The sequence below is a fragment of the Monodon monoceros genome, unplaced genomic scaffold, assembly GCF_005190385.1.
Source record: "Monodon monoceros isolate NGI ecotype Baffin Bay Population unplaced genomic scaffold, NGI_Narwhal_1 Super_Scaffold_20, whole genome shotgun sequence".
In the NCBI taxonomy this organism is placed as follows: Eukaryota; Metazoa; Chordata; class Mammalia; order Artiodactyla; family Monodontidae; genus Monodon; species Monodon monoceros.
The window spans coordinates 61054400-61080222 of NW_021703777.1; the positions used below are offsets into that span (position 1 = coordinate 61054400).

The following is a 25823-nucleotide window of genomic DNA, read 5'->3' on the forward strand; positions in this document are numbered from 1 at the left end:
CAGTTCCGGCCAAATAAATTTGGCTTCCTTGACATTTGATGTACCAAAAATAAACAAAGGCATAAAATGCTTTTTAAAACTTTATTTCAACATAACTATGCATACAGAAATACACTCATATGGGTTAATAGAATGCAATTTAACTTATCCTACACAATTTGGACCAAAAACCTGGTACATGGTTTTGCTTCAAAAAAAAAAAGGATTTGCAATCTGGTTTATTTTTCATCTATTACAAATGTATATATATATAAAAAAGATGCTCCATCAAATGCTGCTAAAGCAAACAGCAAGATCCTTGAGAAATTAACCTTTGGTTTGTCTCTGAAAAGTAACAGGTATTGCACTGTAAAACTTTACAAAACTGGTGCAACAAAACATTGTTGTAATGTTTCAATGCCAGTTCACAAAGTTCAATAACTAATGGATGTTGATGAGGGTGAGGAGAGCCTATGTATACATGTGAAAATATAAAAGGTATCCGATCTAGTTAATATTGCATGTAGATCCCGAATCAACTCAAACCAAGATTCAGATAATTTCTTAAATCTGAATTAACACTATCAGTCCAGTTCATCTGCTGAGGTCAAAAGGAAACTCTGCACAGTAGCTGTTTTCCTGATTTGTGCAAAAAAGAAAATTAAGTTTCTTCCCCAGCATTTTAGTCCAGAACTACAGCAAAGTATTTCATCCATTGTCAACATTCATGGGGTGAGAGGCAATGAGGTTACTTAGGCTTAAATCTGAATTAGCACTCAGATGCAAGAGTCCCCAAAATTAAGGACATGACTTTAGAAGTGACTCTAAAAAATAAAATGGCCCTTCCTGGAAGACTAGAGCAAAACATCTAGCAATAGTTATAAGAAGTCTTATCAATAAAATGTAGCCCTTTGTGAATTACACCTCAATTTAAAAAAAAGAGCCCCAAAGCAGCAGCTCTGAAAAGAGGAAAAAAATATAACTTAAAATATCTTGAAAAGCAACGTGAATATAGGTGCAGAAGATAGTTAAAAGAGATCTATTTTTACAAGGCTACCTAGCATTAGGCTTATAATGTATTCTAAGTATTTCAACTTTCACTCTAATACTAAACATCAATTTATAAACAAGATGTTCACTTTTTATTCTGTTATCAAAAGGGAAAAGTCTAGCTTCAATCCTATCCAGTGGAGGGGAAACTGAGAAAACAAAAAGATTCAAACAGTCTCATGCAAATAGCACATTTTTCAAATGGAAGAACTCCCAACTAGACCAGAAGTTCATATTACTAATATACTTTTCAATGAAACAATTTTTAATAAGAACAAATACATGGCATTAAGGTTCAGAACCTAATATAGGCCTGACAATCAAGTCCTTGTTTTCTGGAGGAAAGGCCTCAAGTTCATTCAATTTCCAGTAACAATGTTTTCACAGATCACTTTAATAATAAGGGGTTTTAATTTCCTTCACATTTTTGTTTTTGGAATTCTAGTTTTAAATCTAAATAAGAAAATTAGTCCAATTCCCCAGAAGTCATATTTTTTTCTTTTGAAGTGTCAAAGAATCCACAAAACCTCTTCCCCAAACTGATTCCCAATCTCCAATTTGAACTTAACACAAATATTTTCATATGTACTGTAAAAGGTAACTTTTTAACATAAAATGTATCCATGAATATTAAATCTAGTTGTTAGAAAGGTTTAACTAGCTTTATAATTTAAGTTTTAAAACATAAATATTTGCAGATTGATCTGTTTGACAATGATTGTCAGAGCTGAGAATTCACCTACAATTCAACAAAACACACACCAGTAACAAACAACTTACTCATGTCTTGAGAAAATCTTCTGCTTCTTTAAATCTTTGGCCTCCCAGCCAATTCCAAGGTTCAAATGTCTTTTACCTTAAATTTCACTCTCAGGTTAATAAGTTTTCTACCCACACTTTAATACTTTTCCTAATCTTTCATGTTGCATTGCCAAACTCTGAAACCTGCCTCAGAGATCACCAGACAAAAGAAAATAAATGAAATATAAAGTGGTTACTTCAGAATAGAACATGGGAGGATCGGAATCAAAGTTCCCTACTGGGATCATATTTTATTTTACTGTAATGAATAACTTATCAGCAAGGAAAAAAACCTATGTTAGAGTCTTTCATATTCTTTGGTGACTGGCCAAAGAACCTACTAACAAATATGGGGTACATACTCTTTTCCATACAAAGTGGTCCTGTAGGAACACCAGAATAGCTTCTATTCATTTGAGGCCTCACCTGTAGAAAAAGGCTGTCCCGGGAACAGCCAGGACATCCCTGAGAAAGTATGATTTTTTAATCTGGACTGAACTGAACTTTCACCAGGCCTTTTTCATTGAATTCACAGGAAGTAGCAGCTGGTCTACCAGCACTCATACTACCCTTTCTCATCCTAGGTTTTCCACATAATTGCTATGGCTTTGGAATCTCACAAACTGATAATCCTGTATAACTTGAAGGAGTAACTATGCCTCCTAATTCCAGATTTGCAGCTTCCAGATAAAAATTACAGTTCTTTATTCAGCGAGTAGCCATAAAAACACCAACCATCTATGAGAAGAGGTTTTCCTCTAAGATACGATTTAACACCATACATTTAGGAAGTAAATCTACTAAAACAGGCCAAAAGTTTACTTACGGTTGGTACTTGAGATAAAAATCCATTCAGTATGCAGCCTAGTGGTTTATTTATTGTAAAGTTCAAACTGAGAGCTGTGATTCACCACATCAATTTAAAATAAATAACTTATATGAAATACAGATTCTGGCATAGATATAAGATGTTAAAATCAAAATCAATGGACTGAACCGGCATCTTTCATTTGCTCACAAATTTGAACAGACTAATATTCTGCAAAAAAGACAATTGCAGCAGGGGAAAAGAAAACTGCTCTTTTGCAAACAAGACTTAAGCATCCCTCCAAAGAGGTCAAAATAAACATGCATATATAGATATAAAGTGTTACAACACAAATGCTATTTCTAGAAAAAATTTAACTGCATAGGTTAAAAACAACAATGTGCAACATCTTAAGGCATTAAAGCACCGAGAAAAAAAAAAAACCCCACCAAAACCACTTTTTATGACGATTGACATACACAAAACACATATACTGATCAAAACTCAGGAAGTAAATACCTGGACTGATATAACGTCCATTGTTGGGAGAATTTCTCTTCAATTTAAATGTCTCTTCTCATCTCTAAAACAATTTTAAAGTGCTAACTTTATATAAAGCAGGCAAATTCTTCAAGTAATTTGCTATTTAAGTATGCTAATTTTTACAGAGCTAAACAAGGAACTAAGAATAAACTAACGTGAAACAGGAAGATAGACATGAGGAAAAAACTCACAAGTTATAGCTGAACAAATCGATAGAATGCTCTAATACCACCTTGGCCTTCTGGGTTCAATTAAAAGCAAAAGCTAACAGATTTAGATGTCTGCTGGTTTATTACACTAACTCCCTTGGCTTTGCTAAAATGTGTACATCAATAGGTACACGGATTCCTAAGGAAAAGAATGCCACTTAACAATCAAGATTGGATACTAATTAAGGCAATCTTAAAAACAAAAGGTTGTCTACTACTACAAATGAATACAAAATGTCACAGACCTTACAAACTAAGAACTGAAGCCTTGCCCAAAGTTTATTTACTCCTGCCCTTGAGCTGCCTCTTCAAGGAAGTATACATTAACCAAATGGCGATTGAGGTGTTTGCTGTAATCTTTTTCCTTTCTAAAAGAACGATCACAGAAGATACAAACAAAATCTCCCTCGGCCACTTTGACTGCCAAGGCTTCCTTTCCATTTTTTCTACTAGTCTCTTGTGGAACTGGCCGAGCCCCATTCAATCCAGAGTCATCACTGTCCTCTGACATGTTGTCACTTAGGTCACTTCCATCGTGACTGTGGATGCCTTCGTCTTCATCCATTTCCTGAGACTCATTTACTGCCACGGTGACAGGAGGTGATGCCACAGTAGCTGTGGACACTGCTTCACATTTTTCTAGCGGTAGAGGAAGAAGTGGCGGTGAAGCTGGTTCTTCAACCACCGAGTCTCTGCCGGGGGGATTCTCTGTTTTCTTCTCATCAGCATCCATCTTCATTTCACAAAGCATAGCGTCAGCCTGACGTTTACCATCTGAAGTTTCACCCTCTGGCATAGTCAAGTTTTGTTCAGAGGATGAAATACTGGCAGATGCCTTGGTAACAGCAGCAAGACCAGCTAGACTCTTATCTGCCTCTTCTGCTTCCACTTTTTGAAGAGGAGCTTCTTTATGTCCTTCGCCTGCAGGGACTAATTTTTGGTCTTCTGACTCTTCCTCTTTTAAGTCTTCCTTTGGCAGAGGTGGTGATGGTGGTAAGAGATCCTGTGCACCGGCACTTTCCTTTAGAAGCTGCCTGTCTTTAACAGGCACTAAGCCAACTTCAATAAGGACTTGCTCCTTCTGCGCCATTTCACTCTGCATGTTGGACTTTTCCTTGCCATTATCTTTGTGAGGAGACCTTTTGGGGATCGGCTCCACGGGAGGAGGAGGCTCCGCATGAACAGGCCCCTTCTGAACAACCTCGACCTCAGCATGCCCCCCGGGGGGAAGAGGTGGAGGAGGAGATGGGGGGGGAAGGGGAGGAGGAGGCGGCGGCTCCGCCTGAACAACCTCGACCTCAGCATGCCGCTCGGGGGCAAGGGGAGGGGGAGGAGATGGGGGGGCAGCGGGAGGAGGCTCCGTCTGAACAGGCCCCCCCTCAGCAGACTCCATGGGAGGAGGAGGCTCTATCTGAGTGGCCCTCCTCTGAGCAGGCTTGCCGCTTTTTTTACATGATTTACTTCTCAGAGTTTTCTTCTTTCCACTGTTTTTCATGCAAATACTTTGCTTTTTATTCTCCTCTACTTTGCTGTCACCCTTCGGCACTTCCTGACTATTTCTGGATTTGCTTTCTGCCTTCTTTTTCTTTTTTGTCACAGGTTCCTCATCATTCACAGGTTCTTGTAAGGAACGGGCTTCAGCTTCTGTCTTCCTTTTGCTTTTCTTGCTTTTACAGCTTTTTTCTGCATTATTTCCTGGGTGCACATCCATCTCTTTAGCTTCCAGTGCCGATTTGCGAGTTCTGGTAGTCACTTGGCTTGAGGCATTACTACAAGGCTTTTTCTCTTTTGAAACATTATCTTTTTTCTCCACTTTTACAGACCTCTCGTTTTTCTTCCCAGTCACATCCCCCTTCATTTTTGTCTGCTCTGTTTCTGTTTTCTCATTGGTGATTTTGTTATCAGGCAAGTCAGCCTCTCGCTTTTTGGTTTTCTTTAGCTTCACTTTTGAGACATCCATGGTCTTATTAGGACAAGTAGGATGCTTAGACTTGAAATGATACTGCAGATTACACTTCTTGGAAGCTGCGTAGTCGCATACAGGGCAGTTGAACTGCCGTGGATTAACATGTAGCTCCACGTGTTTTTTGAAGTTACTTCTATCTGCTGTTTTGTAGTCACAGTGTGGGCAGTTAAGAGGTTTAGGCCCATTGTGAACCTGTCTTGCGTGACGGGTTACTTCATGTTGATTAGAGGCCACGTAACTGCACTGGTCACACTTAAATGGCTTCTCACCTGAAGGTAAGCAAGAGACGTTGCAGAAGGCATACATTAAGAAACGAATTCAAGATTTACTCAAGCATACTTACAAGGAATTGGACATATGTAAAAAAGCAAACAAACAAAAAACCACCAAAACTATTTCTTGAAGACTTTATCATGCAAATTACATTTACCATATTTATTTGTATATCCTTCCTCTATCTCTTGACATTGATTCTCATAACAAATGGGAGAATAATTATAACAGTTAATCACCATCTTCAAAAAAGTTCATCAAGCTAGGGCTCTCGCGCACTAATAAAGGACACAGATTCATCAAGAAATACACAATTACTGGAAAAGTGACTTGGGCTCTTGATGTTAATTTTGGGGCAAAGGCACTCAAAGAGATAAGATAATTTTAAAGTTTTTATGTTTAGTTAAAACAAATGTATAATGGAATAGAACATAAAAATCCCATACAGTTCAGATAAACCTTGAGACTTCAAAAGAAATATTATACACTCTAGGCTACACTCCCAGACCTTCCGTGTGAAAGTTTTAAAAGAATGCTTTGGCTTCAGGGAGCAAAAGGATTTTTCTTTAAATTTAACCCTTTTGTGCATCGTGGCAAGAGCTGAGTCAAGTTTCACTTAGCAAACCTTTTCGCTGCTGGAGTTTCTATTCTGCAGCAAAAATATAACAAGTCAGAAGTCTTTTCTTGATTTTCTCCCACCTTCTTCTAAAGAATGGGCAAAGAAACTAGGTAAATGAAAAGGGGCATACAAATATATATGGTATATAAAATTAGCAAAGAAAGTAATCACACGTACATACAAGACTAGAAGCCCACCCCCAACCCCCAAATTAAAGGCATTAAGATTAACTCATTCTATCTGAATACATACCCATCTAGATCCCACTCTAGCAAATATTAGCAAATGGTATCCATACCCCACTGGTCCAATGGAATGCACAGCAGAAAAATGGAAATTGACATTTATGAAAATTCATCTCTCAAACATTCTCAAATTTACATCAAATCTTATTTTTTTCATAAAGCAAAACTACTCAGACATGAAGTAAAACCATGTAGATGGTGAGTTTTACATGATTAAAAAATGTCTGATGATAGAATACTCGATCACAAAACAAAAACTTATCCGCCCATGTCAGATTGTAAAGGCAGCTAACTGCACAACTCTTTTCCATATTAGTCCACTAACAGATTCATAAATAGAGGTTTCTAACAATACGCTACATTACTCTATACTTCGCCCTATCTTGTCCTCTCCATTGAATGACTTGAATGGAGACATTTACTTAACATATATAGATACAGAATGGGGAAAAGGTATGTGACATAACAGTTAAGAACTCGTCCTACAGTAAAAATACGTGCGGAGATCAAATATGGGCTCTGCAACTTACTGTGAAGTCTTGAGCAAGATACTGAAAACTCTCTAAGGCTCAATTTCCTCATCTGTAAAGTATTCTTAAGTGTTGTGAACTGTAAATAATCTAATCCACATAGAGCTCTTAGCAAAGCACAGATAGCCAAGCAGTCAATACACATTACCTGTAAGTCATCACTTTTGGAATGAACTGGTAAGTTTTAGAATAGGTAAACAAAAGGGAAGATTTCATGTGCCTATCCTGCCTTAGTACATAAATCCTACTTTTGAGTAAACAAACAGCTGATAAATGGAGTTTATCTCTTCAGGAAAATAGTTGTTCTCTTAAAAGAATTATAAAGAAAATGTCATCACTTTATAAGCCCTAAAGAATGAGAGTATTTTCACAGGCAGCATCAAACAAGATGCAAGCCCCCACCTGTGAAACGGTCAGAGAATGGGAGTTCCTAGGAGTCTGTATAAAACTGTGACATCATTTATTTGATTCATTCACCCCACCCCCATTTTTGCTTTATTGCCATCAAATCTTTCTTGTATTGGAAAATCAAATCATCAAGTTTAGCTTATTAATACCTAGCTGAATGAAAATTCTTTTGCCCTGTACCAACAGTTTTAACTTAATTCCCTTTTCCAGTTCTGGTAAAATTTATCTGCTTTTCATCTTTATAAATGTCAGATGTCTGTTTAATTCTTCCCAAATGAATTTATAGATGTAAGGCAAATTCAAAAAGGGAGTTTTATCAGCTTTACACATGCTTATCAAGAAGAGCCCAGAAAGAGTAACAAGGGAAATTTTAATTAGTGAGTAACAGGGGCATACTACTCAGCAATAAATTTAGAGTTGGGAAAATACAGCATGAAATCTATCTCAAAAATATTTTACAGAAAGATGTTACATTTTTTAACATAAGTCAGAGTATCAGTTGAGGGGGGACTATGGGAGTACTGACTAGAAAGGGTAAGGAGGGAACTTTTCTGAAGGTGGTAAAACATTTCATGTCTCCACCTAGATGGTGTAGTCAAACAAGAGAAAACATAAAGTCACTGCCCCATATACCTAAGATGCGTGCATTTTCGTATGTGTAAATTAAACCTTAATAAAAATTATTAAAAAATTATTCTAGGGACTTCCCTGGCAGTCCAGTGGTTAAGACTCTGAGCTCCCAATGCAAGGGGCACGGGTTCGATCACTGGTGGAGGAACTAAGATCTTACATGCTGCCTGGAGTGGCCAAAAAAAAAAAAAAAACTAAAATTCATAAAAAGACTCTCAAACCATAAAATGTGTCAAATGACCCAGCTATTAAACAGTGCCTCCACGGAATTCCCTGGTGGTCCAGCAGTTAGGACTCTGCGCTTCCACTGCAGGGGGTACAGGTTCAATCCCTGGTCGGGGAACTAAGATCCTGAAAGATGTGCAGCCAAAAAAAGAAAAGTGCCTCCATAGTAACCATCAAGTATTGGTGAGAGGAAAATAATTTTTGCTTAAGAAAATATTTTTTTAATCTTAAAAGGAGTAGTCCTGAGAAGATAAATGATAAACTATTAGCCAGACTCATCAAGAAAAAAGGGAAAAGAATCAAATCAATAGAATTAGAAATGAAAAAGAAGTAACAACTGACACTGGAGAAATACAAAGGATCATGAGAGATTACTACAAGCAACTATATGCCAATAAAATGGACCATCTGGAAGAAACGGACAAATTCTTAGAAAAGCACAACCTTCCAAGACTGAACCAGGAAGAAATAAAAACTATAAACAGACCAATCACAAGCACTGAAATTGAGACTGGGATTAAAAATCTTCCAACAAACAAAGCCCAGGACCAGATGGCTTCACAGGCAAATTCTGTCAAACATTTAGAGAAGAGCTAACACCTATCCTTCTCAAACCCTTCCAAAATATAGCAGAGGGAGGAACACTCCCAAACTCATTCTACAAGGGCACCATCACCCTGATACCAAAACCAGACAAAGATGTCAAAAAGAAAGAAAACTACGTGACAATAGCACTGATGAACAGAGTTGCAAAAATCCTCAACAAAATACTAACAAACAGAATCCAACAGCATATTAAAAGGATCATACACCATGATCAAGTGGAGTTTATCCCAGGAATGCAAGGATTCTTCAATATACCCAAATTAATCAATGTGATACACTATATTAACAAACTGAAGGAGAAAAACCATATGATCATCTCAATAGATGCAGAAAAACCTTTCGACAAAATTCAACACCCATTTATGATAAAAACCCTCCAGAAAGTAGGCACAGAGGGAACTTACCTCAACATAATAAAGGCTATATATGACAAACCCACAGCCAACATCATTCTCAATGGTGAAAAAATGAAACCATTTCCTCTAACATCAGGAACAAGACAAGGTTCTCCACTCTCACCAGTATTATTCAACATAGTTTTGGAAGTTTCAGCCACAGCAATCAGAGAAGAAAAAGAAATAAAAGGAATCCAAATTGGAAAAGAAGAAGTAAAGCTGTCATTGTTTGCAGATGACATGATACTATACATAGAGAATCCTAAAGATGCTACCAGAAAACTACTAGAGCTAATCAACGAATTTAGTAAAGTAGCAGGATACAAAATTAATGCACAGAAATCTCTGGCATTCCTATACACTAATGATGAAAAATCTGAAAGAGAAATGAAGGAAACACTCCATTTACCATTGCAACAACAAAAAAACAATACCTAGGAATAAACCTGCCTAAGGAGACAAAAGACCTGTATGCACAAAACAATAAGACACTGATGAAAGAAATTAAAGAGGATACAAACAGATGGAGAGATATACCATGTTCTTGGATTGTAAGAATCAACACTGTGAAAATGACTATACTACCCAAAGCAATCTACAGATTCAATGCAATCCCTATCAAACTACCACTGGCATTTTTCACAGAACTAGAACAAAAAATTTCACAATTTGTATGGAAACACAAAAGACCCCGAATAGCCAAAGCAATCTTGAGAAAGAAAAACACAGCTGGAGGAATCAGGCTCCCTGACTTCAGACTATACTACAAAGCTACAGTAATCAAGATAGTATGGTACTGGCACAAAAACAGAAATATAGATCAATGCAACAGGATAGAAAGCCCAGAGATAAACCCAAGCACATGTGGTTACCTTATTTTTGATAAAAGAGGCAAGAATATACAATGAAGAAAAGACAGCCTCTTCAATAAGAGGTGCTGGGAAAACTGAACAGCTACATGTAAAAGAATGAAATTAGAACACTCCCTAACACCATACTCAAAAATAAACTCAAAATGGATTAAAAACCTAAATGTAAGACCAGACACTATAAAACTCTTATAGGAAAACAGGCAGAACGCCCTATGACATAAATCACAGCAAGATCCTTTTTGACCCACCTCCTAGAGGAATGGAAATAAAAATAAACAAATGGGACCTAATGAAACTTAAAAGCTTTTGCATAGCAAAGGAAACCATAAACAAGACCAAAAGACAACCCTCAGAATGGGAGAAAATATTTGCAAACGAAGCAACTGACAAAGGATTAATCTCCAAAATTTACAAGCAGCTCATGCAGCTCAACATCAAAAAAACAAACAAACACCCCAAACCAAAAATGGACAGAAGACCTAAACAGACATTTCTCCAAAGAAGATATACAGATCACCAACAAACACATGAAAGGATGCTCAACATCACTAATCCTTAGAGAAATGCAAATCAAAACTACAATTTGGTATCACCTCACAGAATGGCCATCATCAAAAAATCTACAAACGATAAATGCTGGAGAGGGTGTGGAGAAAATGGAACCCTCTTGCACTGTTGGTGGGAATGTAAATTGATACAGCCACTATGGAGAACAGTATGGAGATTCCTTAAAAAACTAAAAATAGGGCTTCCCTGGTGGTGCAGTGGTTAAGAATCTGCCTGCCAATGCAGGGGACAAGGGTTCGAGTCCTGGTCCGGGAAGATCCCACATGCCGCAGAGCAACTAAGTGTGTGCTCCAGAACTACTGAGCCTGCGCTCTAAAGCCCGCAAGCCACAACTACTGAAGCCCGTGTGCCTAGAGCCCATGCTCCACAACAAGGAAGCCACTGCAATGAGAAGCCTGCTCACCGCAACGAAGAGTAACCCCTGCTCACCGCAACTAGAGAAAGCCCACACGCAGCAACAAAGACTCAATGCAGCCAAAAATAAATAAATAAAACAAATAAATTTTTTTTTAAAAAGTTAAAAAAAACTAAAAATAAAACTACCATACGACCCAGCAATCCCACTACCGGGAATATACCATGAGAAAACCATAATTCAAAAAGAGTCATGTACCACAATGTTCACTGCAGCTCTACTTACAACAGACAGGACATGGAAGCAACCTAAGTGTCTATCGACAGATGAATGGATAGAGAAGATGTGGCACATACATACAATGGAATATTATTCAGCCACAGAAAGAAATGAAATTGAGTTATTTGTAGTGAGGTGGATGGACCTACAGTCTGTCATACAGAGTGAAATAAGTCAGAAAGAGAATAACAAATACCATATGCTAACACATATATATGGAATATAAAAAAAAAAAAAAAGTTCTGAAGAACCTAGGGGCAGGACAGGAATAAAGACGCAGACATAGAGAATGGACTTGAGGACGTGGGGAGGAGGAAGGGTAAGCTGAGACGAAGTGAGAGTGGCATGTTCATATATAGACTACCAAATGTAAAATCAATAGCTAGTGGGAAGCAGCCACATAGCATAGGGAAATCAGCTCAGTGCTTTGTGACCACCTAGAGGGGTGGGATAGGGAGGGTGGGAGGGAGACACAAGACGGAGGAGATATGGGGATATATGTATATGTATGGCTGACTCACTTTGTTATAAAGCAGAAACTAACACACTGTTGTAGAGCAATTACACTCCAATAAAGATGTTAAAAAAAAAAAGAGTAGTCTGTGAAAAAACTTAGTAAGATGTCAATTCCCTTTAACAAACATTCACTGTGCTCACAATGGGAAATGAATTCCTATGTTAGCAGGATGGGGGAACTATCCAGTGTGATACCTACAAAAATATTACAAAGGCAAATACAAACTGGATGTATTTCCTCCAGTACGAAATATTTCATGCAAGATGAAATGGTAACATATCTACTGAGAAAAGGAAAGGAAGTTGTGGATCATGTCAATATCTCTAGGATCACCCAAGGGTCAGTGTGGCCAAAATGAAATAATTATCCATTCAAGACCACCTATGCTAATATTGGCTTTTTAACTTTGCCATCTATATACCTTCATAATGGGGACCAATTCTGGATGGTGACAATGATTATTTCAGTTCTAGAGTGGATAAATCTCTCACTTGTTATAGTCCTGTATTTTATTTATTATAGGTTAATAAATTGGGATCCTGGATTATCAATCATTCCTTAAAGTTTGGCTTTTGTTAATCAATCCTCAGAAACCTTATCAACTCTCAAGAGCACAAATCCAAATTTCAGGAAAGCAGCTAAGTAGGAATCCCTGGAACCCAGCAGCCACACACTGAAATTATTAAAAGTATATAAATATCCAAATTATATTAAAAATAAATCATAAATAATGACCCAGTTCCAGGTCTAGAAGAACTTCCTTATAATGGTAGTTTACTAAAAATGATAGAAAAATTCCGATTTCTTACCAACCTGAATGAGTACGCATATGTCTGGTTAGATGAGTTTTCTGAGAACTTGAATAAGGACAAAGCTCACATTTATACGGACGTTCTCCTACAAAAATATAATGATTAATGTTCAAATAATAAAATAAGGCAAATACAATTCTCACTAACAATACATACATTATTCAATACTGAGCAAAAATTTTTTAACCAAGAATTTTTTCTCCCTATTATTGGCAAAATGGCCAGTTTTTATCATTTATTGAAACAATAAATGATTTAATTCAGAATACACATAACTACATTATTTCTGCTTTGCTGAAGAAAAAGTATCATTGGCTTTCTGAATTACAGCCCTTTTAATTTTCACAGTAATGCTACATGTGTAATAGCAAATATTAAGAACTGAAAAATTATCTTGATCAGGTATCAATCAACTTCTGAAAATCAGAATTATCCTTAAAAAAACCATGTACCCAAATTTTCTGATGCTATGGCTTGGGTAATTTTTTGGATCCTTGTAAATGATAAATCTACCATTTTAAATTGTTAGCTTAAAGCAATAACATTTTTGAGTGGGGAGGCTATTGTTTTAAGCTAAAAATTTCAAGTGATACTTAGAAGTTTTATAGAAGACTCAGGTCAGTTGTTTTTTTTTCTTTTTCAAATTTATGTATTTTTTGGCTGCGTTGGGTCTTCGTTGCTGCGTGCGGGCTTTCTCTAGTTGCGGCGAGCAGGAGCTACTACTCTCTGTTGTGGTGCACGGGCTTCTCATTACGGTGGCTTCTCTTGTTGCGGAGCACTGGCTCTAGGCACGCGGGCTTCAGTAGCTGTGGCTCACGGGCTCTAGCACACAGGCTCAGTAGTTGTGGCGCACAGGCTTAGTTGCTCTGCGGCATGTGGGATCTTCCCGGACCAGGGCTCATACCCATGTCCCTTGTATTGGCAGGTGGATTCTTAACCACTGCGCCACCAGGGAAGTCCCAGACTCAGGTCAGTTTTAAATTATACTCATAAAGCCACAGGGACAGCGACCAGCTGACAATAACAGACCAGTGATTTACTACTAAAGAATTTAAGATTCAAAGGCAGAACATGTGTGTTTTTTGGACACGGGTTGTCAACCACAAAATATACTGAAAAAAACACCTTGACGATTTGTTTTTGTCTATTTTTTGGCCACAAGATAATAAGTATGACTTCAGGCAAGCCTCCTCATCTATAACAGTAACGCTACCTTCGTTTTCTAGAATTGTGAGAATTTAAGATAATACCTGTAGAGCATTCAACCCCTGTGCCTGGCACATAAACACCAGTTATTATTTTGTCTATATTATACATTACAGTAATAGATGTATTTAATAACATGAGACAAGGAAAGGAATAGACAGAGTGAAAAATAAAAAGAATGTGGTGATAAGTGTGAAATGTGTTCCTAATAGCTGTTCAGCTGTTATTAGCTGGTACTATAGATTAGACATAAATAGCTCATGGTAACAGAATGCCTACTTTAGCCTGGATGAATTTTAAGATAGCTTAAAAAATGTTGAATGTGGGCTTTCCCTGGTGGCGCAGTGGTTAAGAATCCACCTGCCAATGCAGGGGACACGGGTTTGAGCCCTGGTCCAGGAAGATCCCACATGCAGCGGAGCAACTAAGCCCGTGCATAACTGCTGAGCCTGCGCTCTAGAGCCCGAGAACCACAACTACTGAAGCCCGCGCGACTAGAGCCCGTGCTCCACAACGAGAAGCCACCACAATGAGAAGCCGACACACCACAACAAAGAGTAGCCCCCACTCGCTGCAACTAGAGAAAGCCAGCACACAGCAACGAACACCCAATGCAGCCAAAATGTAAATAAACAAATACATTAAGAAAAAAATGAATGCACTAAAGTAAAATTTGTGAACTGGTTAGATATCAAAACCACAAAATGAAAACTCTTTTGATTGGAGGCTCAAATGGAAATCCTCAGCCCCCTACCATGATGATTACCTATAAAATGAGATTCAGAAGTTTGAATCTTAGTTGTATGTGACCATGGGCACATCACTTTAGGCTATCAAGCCTGAAGTTCTCCCTCAGTAAACACCGTCTTCCTCAGTAAATTGTTCTGAAGATTAGCAGAGAGTAGAAGAAAGCACCTAACACTGAGCACTCAATACGGGAACATAAGACACCCACTAAGTGAACCTGAAAAGTAGGCTACCTAAGGGAGAAGTAAGAAACAAGTGATTCCTGTTGATGATCACTTCTTATCTCCTCTGCTCTTCAGCACTAGATGAATTAATTTTTCCATAAATATCATTTTCAGACCCATGCATTTAATACCACTGATACTCTCAGAATTTACATAATAAATACTATCCTTCTATTTATACACCAACAAATTGTTTTGAAATTTTTTTCTTTTAAAAAACCACAAATTAGGTAATACTGGGGGGAAAAGCTTTTAAAAAGTATTAAGACAGGGACTTCCCTGGTGGTCCAGTGGTTAAGAATCCACCTTCCAATGCAGGGGACGTGGGTTCGATCCCTGGTCCGGGAACTAAGATCCCACATACCACTGGGCAACTGAGCCTGAGCTCCACCAACTAATGAGCCCGTGTACCACAACTGCAGAGCCCACGCAATCTGAGCCCCACCAACTAAGGAGCCCATGTACCACAACTGCAGAGACCACGCGCTCTGGAGCCCCTGCACAACTAGAGAGAAGCCCACACACCGCAACGAAAGATCCCACATGCCACAACTAAGACCCAACACAGCCAAAAATAAAATAAATTTTTTTTTAAAAATGTATTAAGACCAGGACTCCCCTGGTGGTGCAGTGGTTAAGAATCCGGCTGCCAATGCAGGGGATACAGGTTCGATCCCTGGTCCAGGAAGATCCCATATGCCATGGAGCAACTTAGCCCGTGCGCCACAAATACTGAGTCTGCGCTCTAGAGCCCGCGAGCCACAACTACTGAGCCCACGTGCTGCAACTACTGAAGTCCGCGCGCCTAGAGCCTGTGCTCCGCAACAAGATAAGCCACCGCAATGAGAAGCCCGCGCACCGCAGTGAAGAGTAGCCCCCGCTCACCGCGACTAAAGAAAGCCCGTGTGCAGCAACCAAGACCCAACGCAGCCAAAAAATTTAATTAATTTAAAAAACACATAAATAAAAAAATTTTTTTAATAAAAAATGTATTAAGACCAAATAAGTTTAACACTAAAATGACATATGTACAACCAATGTTAGCTATGTAAGTCATAACCTTATTGTGGAAATAGCAACTTTAATGTGGAGAAAAAGTTAAGTAATGAATGATGACATATATAAAATACAGCCATTAAAATTAGTCACCTAGACAGTAATTAAATGAAAAGAAACCACTGTAAAATTAAGAAATGGCAAAAAGTAGAGATCCTATTTTTTAAAAAGTATACATAAAAAATTGAAAATATACAACAAAACTGAAATTTTCCCAGTTCTCTCCATTTTCCTTTTTTTTAAATTCTAAAAATTTCTTAAATCAACTAATTTAGACTTATTATTGAAAACATTTTTAGATTTTGGGGAAAATTTTTAAACTGTTCAGTGACTCAACAATTTTGAAAGTATCAAAATATAACTGACACCAAAAAATCAAAATTTAATAAGACAAAGACACTGGTCATATTCTTTTTTTTAATACTTTAAAAAAATATATTTATTTATTTATTCAGTTGGCTGCACTGGATCTTAGTTGCGTCATGCGGGAATCTTTTAGCTACAGCATGCAGGATCCAGTTCCCTGACCGGGGATCGAACTCAGGCCCCCTGCATTGGGAGCACAGAGTTTTAACCACTGAACCACCAGGGAAGTCCCAACACTGGTAATATTCCTTATGCTGACTTGCATGGTGGCTATGAGTATATATATTTGTAAAACTTCATCACTGTCAATAATACCTCAATTTAAAAAAATTCATAAAGGTGTACACATAAAAGTCATGCACTTTTACCATATGTCACAGTTACTACCTGAAAGCTCTACAGATTATGGCCGATTCTAAATTAGGCCCCAAGGTTTTCACAAAACTGTGAAAGGACATAAAGTACTTAGGGCTAAAGAATATATGGTATCTGGGATTTGTTTTATGATATTGCAGGTGAGGTTAGTTTAGTCTAACAGTTTGTTTAATTAAAACTGTTAAGTGATTAATGGTGTAGAATTCCCAAGTAACTCTCATTTCCTATGCCATGTAACTGTGAAGTGTGTGTACTTTTTTACTTTTGTAATAAAATGGTTTTGAAGCCTGGAGACAATCAATCACAGATTATAACAAATTCCAAAGAGATTGCAAATTCTTTTACATAACTAGATTTTAAAGCTTTAAATTACACAGAAGCCATCTACTAGAGCTTAGGAATCTTGCTACACATGGTCTTTCTTATAATGGAATTTCATCTGCAAGCTTTCTTGTTTATGTCTACCACTTAAGCAAAGCAACATCAATTCCTCTCCTCAGTATGACTCACTTCAGCATGGGGTTCAGTCCTGCAGAGTGACAACTACTGCAAAAGGGATCTGATGCAAACAGCATTCCAGAGCCCCTTTTCACTTCTGATACAGAGTAGAGTACTAGGTTACCCTAACCATTTTGTTCAGACCAGTAATCAATCCTCAAAGGTACCAATTCACATCAGGAAAATGTTAATGTAACTATCAGTAGTTACAAACACTGCTTTTAAAAAATGAGACCCCTTGGGCTTCCCTGGTGGTGCAGTGGTTGGGAGGCTGCCTGCCGGTGCAGGGGATGCGGGTTCATGCCCCGGTCCGGGAGGATCCCACATGCCGCGGAGCGGCTGGGCCCGTGAGCCATGGCCACTGAGCCTGCGCGTCCAGAGCCTGTGCTCTGCAGCGGGAGAGGCCACAGCGGTGAGAGGCCCGTGGACCTCAAAAAAAAAAAATGAGACCCCTTAATGAAAGTCAATTTAAAAGTGAATAATTAAGGGGTGTTGGGGAGAAATGGGGAGCAACCACTGAGAGGGGTTTCCTTTTGGGGTGAAGATGTCCTAAAATTGACTGTGGTGTTGGCTGCACAATTCTGTGAACACACTAAAACCAATGCATTCTAACTTTCAATGGATGAATTGTGTGGGAGTGGAGTACATCTCAATAAAGCTGTTATTTAAAAAATTGAATTGCCAAATATGACAAAATATTAATAACTCTTCAGTATAGCTGATGGGGACCCATGGGTGCAGTGGGGCATCCTCTTTACTTCTGAGATGTTTGAAAGTTTTCATTTTTAAAGTGTTTCATTTGGGGGGTAGTGTACACTTATAAACAAGAAAGGTCCTCTTACCTGTATGAGTTCGAACATGCTGAACATAATTGTTTTTTCTGTCTGAAAAATAGTTGCATTTTCCACATGTGTATACTTTCCTTGGAAAATGGTTTCTCAAGTGTTTCCTCCAGTGATATTCGCTTACTGTGGTGTACGTGCAAATGATGCACTTGTAGACTCGCTCATTGTCCCCGGCTCGGGTGTGGTGTTTCAGGTGAGCAGTATAGTGATCATAGCGATTGGTATTGTAGCCGCAGCGGTCACAGCGAATGGGGCCCTTGGAGAAATCTCCCTCTTCCCCAGTGGAAGAGCCGCATTCCCTGGCTTTGGCTTGCTTCTCTGCACTTTCCTCCACAAAAAATTTCTTGGCACTATGAACTCGGATGTGATGCACAAACTGTTCTTCAGATTCTGCTTCATACTGGCATGGTTTACAGCGAAAGGGCTTGGTCTTCAAGTTCTTGCATTTGTCCTCTGCTACAGGTGTTTCCCGAGGAAGATCTTTATTTGCGCTGTACGGTTCTGAGGCAGCTGACACCTCAAACACAGGCCGCGGTTGCACAACACTGAGTTCCAAACTCTCCAGTTCCATGTTTTCCAGCGCACTGGGCTCGCCTTTGACCTCAGGAGACTCCTCAAGTCCTTCTCCATCACTATCTGAAAAGTTGTTATCCCCAACAGGCATCAATTCTGCCATCTGTCTTTCTTCGCCAACCAGGTAATCACAGCAGCCGCCGTTTACTTCCCCCGTTAAGGCCACATTTGCCAACATGATGAGCTGAGGCGCAGCCAGTTCAGCTCTGGAGAGATCAGGCAAGTCATACATGTCGTTAGGCAAGGCCATGCCCATGGTGCCACTGCCGGTGAACAGACCTCCTCCTCCGGAAGACTGCCCCATTACCTGGGTGGCCATAACGGTGTTCTGCATTCAAAACAAAACAAATAACACGAAAGCACCACTTTAAACACAACTTTTACTGGTCTAAAACCATAACATCACTGTAATTCTCCGTAACTTAAAAAAAATACATTTTCCCATATAATCTTTAAACTCAATCAGCCTCATTAACTACTGAAAATAAGCCTTTACAATATTTTTGTAATTCCAAATTCTCTTTACTGCAGTCATCAAAAATATTTCTATGACCCCCTACAAAAAATTCTATCAAGCGTTTGACACAACTCATCCATCAACTAGGTCTACCACTGGCTTGCCTTCCCTCAAGCACTTTTACTTTTTCTAGTGGAAAAATATAAGTAACCTTCATTTTTAGTGCTAATTAAAATTTTATTTTAAATTCCATATATGAACAGTAAACTGCTGTCCTCTCAATTCCCCCTTCAAAAGTTTACTGGTCTGAATCAGAAAGGGGAAAAATCCAAAAGCTACCTGTGCATTTATTAAGTACAAACAGCCTGAAAAGCAGAAGCCTATAGTTAGTGAATTGAAGTTCATATGAACTCAACTAGCTCCAAAAGAATAAACTACAGTTGACCCTTGAACAAGAGGGTTAGGGGCACCAACCCACAGTGCAGTTAAAAATCTGCATGTAACTTTGGGTTCCATAAAAACTAGACTACCAATAGCCTACTGTTGACCGGAAGCCTTATGGATAACATTAACAATCAGTTAAACATATTTTGCATGTTATGTGCATTATATAATAGTGTACAAGATGAATTGTGCTTGTCAGTATCTTTATCAATATTGTATCATATGATGCAAAATACTGTAGATGTTACACGTATTACTAACATTAGGCATCAAAAGAGAAAAGATAATGTGGAAAAGAAATTCATACTTATTTACAGGTATAACGATTAATGCACTGATAAAGAAGCAGCAACAATGATTGCTTTATGGTAGTCTATTGTGATCAATAGGACTGCTTCACAGTAGCCTAGCCTATATGCAAATGAATTAATCACAAAATTTTTAAGCATATAGTATAAGGCATATTCATAATATAGTATTGGAAATACTGTTTTGTTTTAAAAAACTGCATACATGTGATGATAGGCTGATACGCTTTCTCAAATTATAAGAGGCATACTGTATTTTAATGTTAAGTATTTAAAAGCAAAGTTATACAGCAGTAGAAAAACTAATACATTATTAACTTCCTATTAAATATCATCTTATACCTTTGTACAAGTCTTGCACACAATGAATACTTAGGTAATGACGATGATGACACAATGTCTCCCAGCTCTTGTTAAATGATTACTAGATTTTCACAAGACACACACACATCCAACAGATAAGTTTATTAACTGAATGGCATGATTATTTACTATTCATTAAGTGGAAGTGGATCATCATAAAGGTCTTCATCTTTCTGTCTTCAGTTGAGTAGGGTGAGGAGGGCGCAGAAGAGGAGGGGTTGGTCTTGCTGAGTTAGGAGTGGCAGAGTGGAAGGAGGTAGAGGAAGTGGAAGGGAAGGAAGAAAGAGGTGCAGAGGCAGAAGAGGTGGAGGAAGTGGAAGGAGGCAGGCACTCTGTGTAACTTGAGGGAAATACATCTTAATTTCTGTCTGACTTTTTTGCTTTTCCACTTCTCTAAAAATGTTTCTATAGGGTACTAATCCTTCTTCAACCACTGGCTTTAGTTTTAGTGTCTGTATCACACAAGGGTCCAAGTCATAAAAGAAGTCAAAAGTAGTCTTCAACAAAAGGAACCCTGCTGCCAGACTGTCTAATGTCAATTTGTTTTCTGGTACTGCTATTTCCATGTCTTTTTCCTCATCATCTGGCACCGGCTCAGAAACACTTAACTCCAAATCGACTTCCGTTAATTCCTCTGGTATGGTGTCTATTAGCTCTTGAATATTCCCAAGATCTGTATCTTGAAGCCCTTCACCGCCCCCCCCCACCTTTTTGCCATACCCACAATCTCTTTCATGACTTCCTTGATTGGCTGTCGCAAATCCTGTGAAGTCATGCACATCTGGACACAGTGTTCTCCAGCAGGAATTTATTGTTTTAGGCTTGCTGGCTTTCACAGCTTTTTCTATCACAATGATGTGATCCTTCCAGACTTTCATGATGTTCTATCGGGGTTGTCTTTCATAGCATTGACAATCCTTTCAAAGAGTACCACAAGTAATGAGCCTTCAAGGTCCTTACAACACCTCAATACAGGCTTCATTCAAAGACGTTGTGTTGGGGGACAAGTATACCACTATGACACCTTCAATGTTGAACTCATGGTTCTAGGTGGCCAGGGGCATTGTCCAATACCAAAGAACTTTAAAATGCAGTCCCTTACTGCAAGGTACTTCGTGATCAGGGACAAAGCGCTGATGGAACCAATCCAGAAAAGTGTTCTCATCGCCGAGGCCTTCTTGTTGTACAACCAAAAGAATAGCAACTGGTATTTATCTTTTTCCCTAAGTATATAGTGCGCTTCAGGAGTTCCCTGGAGGCCTAGCGGTTAGGATTCCAGGCTTCTGCCGTGGCGCAGGTTTAATCCCTAGTCAGGGAACTGAGATCACGCAAACCGTATGGCGTGGCCAAAAAAAAAAAAAGGATAGTGGGCTTAGCAGCTTTATAGATAAGAGCAGTCCTGATCAAAAAATCAATTCGCATAAAACATGTTAGTCTTCAATCAGCCTTAAATCCTGATGCTCACTTCTCTTTCTTACTAATGAATGACCTTTTCGGCAATTTTTTCCAGAGTAGGGCACATTTCTCTGTGTTAAAAACCTGGTTTAGGCAGACAGCCTTTCTCTTCAATAACTGTGTTCACCGCATCTGGGAACTCAAAGCCGGTTCTGGTATCTTGATATTTTTTTCTAAAATTACCAAACTATCCTCTGCTGGCATTAAATTCTCCAGATTTAGAAACTGCACCTTCCTTTTGCTTTAAGTTGTCATATAACTTCTCTTTTCCTCGAATCATATTAGACTCTATAGGTATGCCTTTCTTATAGTAATACTATACCCACGTAAAAGATACATTTTCAATATGAGACAGAAAGGCATTTTGCAAAAAGTGCAAGTCTTTCATGTCTGCTGGCAAAAATGCAGAGACAGTTTCCAAATTTCCTTTTCTTTTTTTACAACAATCCTTACACTGGACTCATTGATCTTGAAATGGTGGGTCAGAAACTACAGAACTCAGTTTATGGTTCATATCAAGCAATTCAACTTTTTCTTCTAATGTCATGACTTTACTTCTTGGGAGCATTTCCAGCATCACTAGAACACTTCATATGGGTCCCACGGTGTTATTCAAGGTTTCTGGTATCACACTAAACACGATAAAAAACACTCAGGAACTACGAGAGGTGACTTTTTTTTTTTTTTTTACTGCAAACACAATTTACTGGAGAGACCAACTGCTCACCCGGAAATGATTAGACTCACAAAACGTTTTGAGTGGATACCTGCAACACTTGCACTCACCAAAATAGCAAAAAGAGGTAGCTATGAAATTATTACCGTACTACAGTATGGACTACAGTTAATATTATGCAGTAATGAGTTACTACTGCATCTTTACATTTGTTTACATTTCTCTGAACTGGAATGGTGCCATGGGTGGTCTGTGTTTGTGTAATTTTTGATAAATTTAAACTTTTTATTAGATTTGTATATATTTTATGGTAGCAAATGATAAAATACACTATTATCTACATATATTTTAGGCATTCATGAGGTACCTTTTTCTAAATTTTTTCGATATTTCTAGGCTATGTGTATCATCTGTAAATTTTTTCAAAATGTTGCAAATCTCTAAGAAACTTTCCAATATATTTCTTGAAAAAAAAATCCACATATAAGTGGACCCATACAGCTCAAACTCTTGTTGTTCAAGGGTCCAATGTACTCTGAAAATGTACTTAGTACCATTAAAGTACCACTTAGTTTCTTTTTTTGATGACCTGTTTCAAAGTAAACAAAAGTTATGGACCTTTCTTCCTGTAAAAAGGGAAGTTTGGTGTATTCAAAAATACACAAATGAAAATACAGAAACTTTCAAACCCCCTACTAAAATAACTGGACAACTCATCTCCAAATCAGCAACTTTCTTGCACTGCGCTTGACTTGGCCCACTTGCCTGGCGGAGCCATAACAAGATCACCTTGAAAACATGTTGGGCTTTTTTATAAACTGTCTTAACCATGCTACTTTCCAATCTAAAAGGTGTAATTCTCAAATTAGGTCTTCTCCTGCAAATTAGAAAAAGCAAAATAGGTGGCAAAGGCTAAAAAAGAATGTTAAACCCAAAATACAAAAAGTAATCCTGTCTCACCCAAGTGCATAAACACAAACCGGTTGAGTCATAGGTACCAACAAAAGTTGGAATCAAATGCCATCACACAAAGCAAACGCTGTCCAAGGGTTTAACAGCCCAGACTACTCGGTAATTTCTAATTCTTCCCAAACTCTAACTACCATCCCCAAAGGGATTTTAACGTTGGTCGGGAAGACTGTCCAAGCACAGTCCGAAAGCCCAACGTGCTACGCGAATTCCTACGTGCTGCTGCCACCAGCGCCTGCCTCGGCGGCGGCATTCCTAACTCAAATAGGCATTCGGCCATTTTCTCAAAATACGTACCAAACACAAAGCAGCTCTTTGCAAACTCGGGAGCTCTCGCTTCCTCTCGGCTCGGCCCGCTCACTGCACCACTGACACACCAGTTGCCGCCACACTCGTCCTGAACCTTTCCCTGGGCTCCCCAACACTAAAGACTCCAAGACGGGCAAACTCGGGGTGCCGCTGGGCCAGGTCAAGTCTTCCCCAGTCCAGGCTGCCCCCTCCTGGCCCGCGCGCCCGAGTCCGGGAAGAGGAAGGAAAGTTACTACGTCGCCGCCGTCCCGGCTGCTCGCCGGCCCCAGGCTCGCCCTCCGCAGGGGGCCGAGGAGCCGCCGCGAGCGCCCTCCCGAGGCGCCGGGCCCCGAGCGCCGGAGGGGGCCCCCCGCGCCCCGGAAGTTTGCGGGTTCACTCCCCCACGGCGACCCGCGGGACGCGCGCCCCGGCCCCGCCGACGGCGGCGGATAGGTGGCCCCACGCAGAGGGCCCCGGCGGCGGGGCGGCCCGATCGCAGAAATCGCTGTCCAGCCCCATTGGCAGAACCACCCGAGCCCCAGGCTGACTCAACCCTCCCGGCCGCACTCAACGGCGCCTTCCGGCGAAAGGGAGAGGCCGCAGAGGGAGGGGGCGGGAGGACCGCCGGCAGGCAAGGAGCTGCGGCGGGACCTGGAGCAGGAGCACGAGAGGTGGTTTCAGAACTAGGGCCCCAAGCAGCTCCGCTCCTGGCCTCAGGACAAGACTCCCAGGGACGCCCGGGCCCGCGCGGAGGCGGCGGCCCGGCCTCAACTGGGGAGGGGGTCCCGGCGCCGCGCCGCTCCCCACCAACGCCCCCGGCCCAGCCCCCGGACCGCGACGGTGTAACCCGATCCCGTTCAGCCGCCAGTCCCCGCCCGACGCGGCCGCCACCGCCGGAGCCACAGTATCTGCAAATCAGCCCTGGACAGCGCCTCGCTCCGCGTCCTTCCGCGCCCTCCCCCTCCCGCGGCCACCGCCGCCACGACCGCCCGGCCGGCCCGCCGCCCCCACCCGACCGTCTCCCAGACCGCGCCACGCTTACCGGTCTTCCTGGGCGAGGAGGGGCGAAGACCCGCGTCGCCGCTCCTTCTCGCACTACTTTTCTTTGTTGCTGGAGTTTCGGGGGAGGGGAGGGAGAGGGCGGAAAAGTTGGACGCTGGGGCAGTCGAGGCCCGCGAAGACCCAGGAGAGGGGCTGCAGAGAATGTTCAGGCCTCCGGCTCTCGCCCTACCGTCCCAGCCGCCGCCGCCTGGGGCCCCGGACCTCGGCGGCGCTTGCTCTGCTCCTGCGCCGTGAGCTCTCGGGAGCCGCACATTCCAGCACAGAAGGCTGCGCCGCGCACCCGGCCCGCGGCGCCGCCGCCGCCGCAGCCGCCGCCGCCACCCCCGGGACACGCCCCCTCCGCCTCCCGCGCGCGCCCGCGGGACACGCCCTCTCCACCGCCCCCGCGCGTGGCCGCCTGGCGCGCCCCGCCCCTGGATGAAGGAGGTTGCTCTGGGCCCCAGCCGTGCTAGGGGCGCGCCCACGGATAGCTGACCCTAAACTCCTCAGACCCCCAACTCTGACCCTTAGGTCTAAAGAGAAGCGAGGCCGCCTCCCTTTCTTGATTTCCATCATAAACGGAAAAGTTAACTCCCAGCCCTGGCGTGCATGCATGAGAACAGCACTGTTAAAAGAAAAATGTATAAGCTTTGTCACCCTCCCTTTCAAGTCTAAAGTGCTTGAAAATACCTTTAAGAATCTCTTCAAGTCGCCACCCTTAACTAATTAAGCTTCATTTTAAGCTTCTACGTAAAAAATGCCTTCCAAATTTTAAAATGTAAGCCAAAAAAATGCAATCAGTGAGTTGTGAAAAGAAAATGTTTCAGGAAGGTTGTGGATTCAAAATTGTGAGAATGAGGACAGAGGGGACAAGTCCCTAGACGTGGAAGGTCATTGCTGAGCCTTCAAAGCACTATTTCAGTGTAGCAATTACCCTCAGATTACAGAGGGTATAGAGGGTGGTGAGGACATGGAGGCTGCTTCCTGAGCAAGTTTTGGAGAGTAACCTGCTTCCACGTTTATAAAGTGGGGTAACCCATGCATGCTACCTGGTACATAGTAATATGCTAGAGAGAGAGGGAGAGAAAGAGAGAGAGAGAGTGTAGTTTCATGCCCCCTTCCCTTCTTTTTGTACCAGAAATGCCTTAGATGTCTTAAATAACAGCTGTCCTCAGAAATTGAATGGCTCCCTTAAACCCCCTAGTGTGGCATTCGAGATCCTGACTACCCAGATCTAGATAAG

General features: G+C 40.7%; 1 protein-coding gene across 3 annotated transcripts; it reads right to left on the reverse strand.

The window, feature by feature from the left end:
• Window positions 1-73: 73 nt before the first annotated feature.
• LOC114902725 (RE1-silencing transcription factor-like) lies at window positions 74-24817 on the reverse strand. Of its 3 annotated transcripts, XM_029235222.1 has the most exons (5): window positions 24582-24817; window positions 23549-23751; window positions 18004-18907; window positions 12691-12774; window positions 74-5625 (listed from the first exon to the last, which is right to left on the reverse strand). In XM_029235222.1, exons 3-5 carry the CDS (start codon window positions 18896-18898, stop codon window positions 3674-3676), a joined length of 2931 nt encoding a protein of 976 aa, XP_029091055.1. In that variant the 5' UTR covers window positions 18899-18907; window positions 23549-23751; window positions 24582-24817; the 3' UTR covers window positions 74-3673. The 3 variants fall into 3 exon arrangements, with proteins under 3 accessions (XP_029091055.1, XP_029091056.1, XP_029091054.1); XM_029235223.1 differs by lacking the exon at window positions 23549-23751; XM_029235221.1 differs by lacking the exons at window positions 23549-23751; window positions 24582-24817 and having other exon boundaries at window positions 18004-19168.
• Between the last annotated feature and the right edge of the window lie 1006 nt (window positions 24818-25823).

What these genes read in the sequence shown, in the direction of transcription:
- LOC114902725 (XM_029235221.1), bottom strand. Translation starts at nt 18,913, where the DNA reads ATGCAGAACACCGTTATGGCCACCCAGGTAATGGGGCAGTCTTCCGGA. An exon ending in GCATGTTCGAACTCATACAG is followed by an intron (nt 12,775 to 18,003) that starts GTAAGAGGACCT and finishes ATATTTTTGTAG; the next exon opens with GAGAACGTCCGTATAAATGT. An exon ending in ACATATGCGTACTCATTCAG is followed by an intron (nt 5,626 to 12,690) that starts GTTGGTAAGAAA and finishes GCTTACCTTCAG; the next exon opens with GTGAGAAGCCATTTAAGTGT.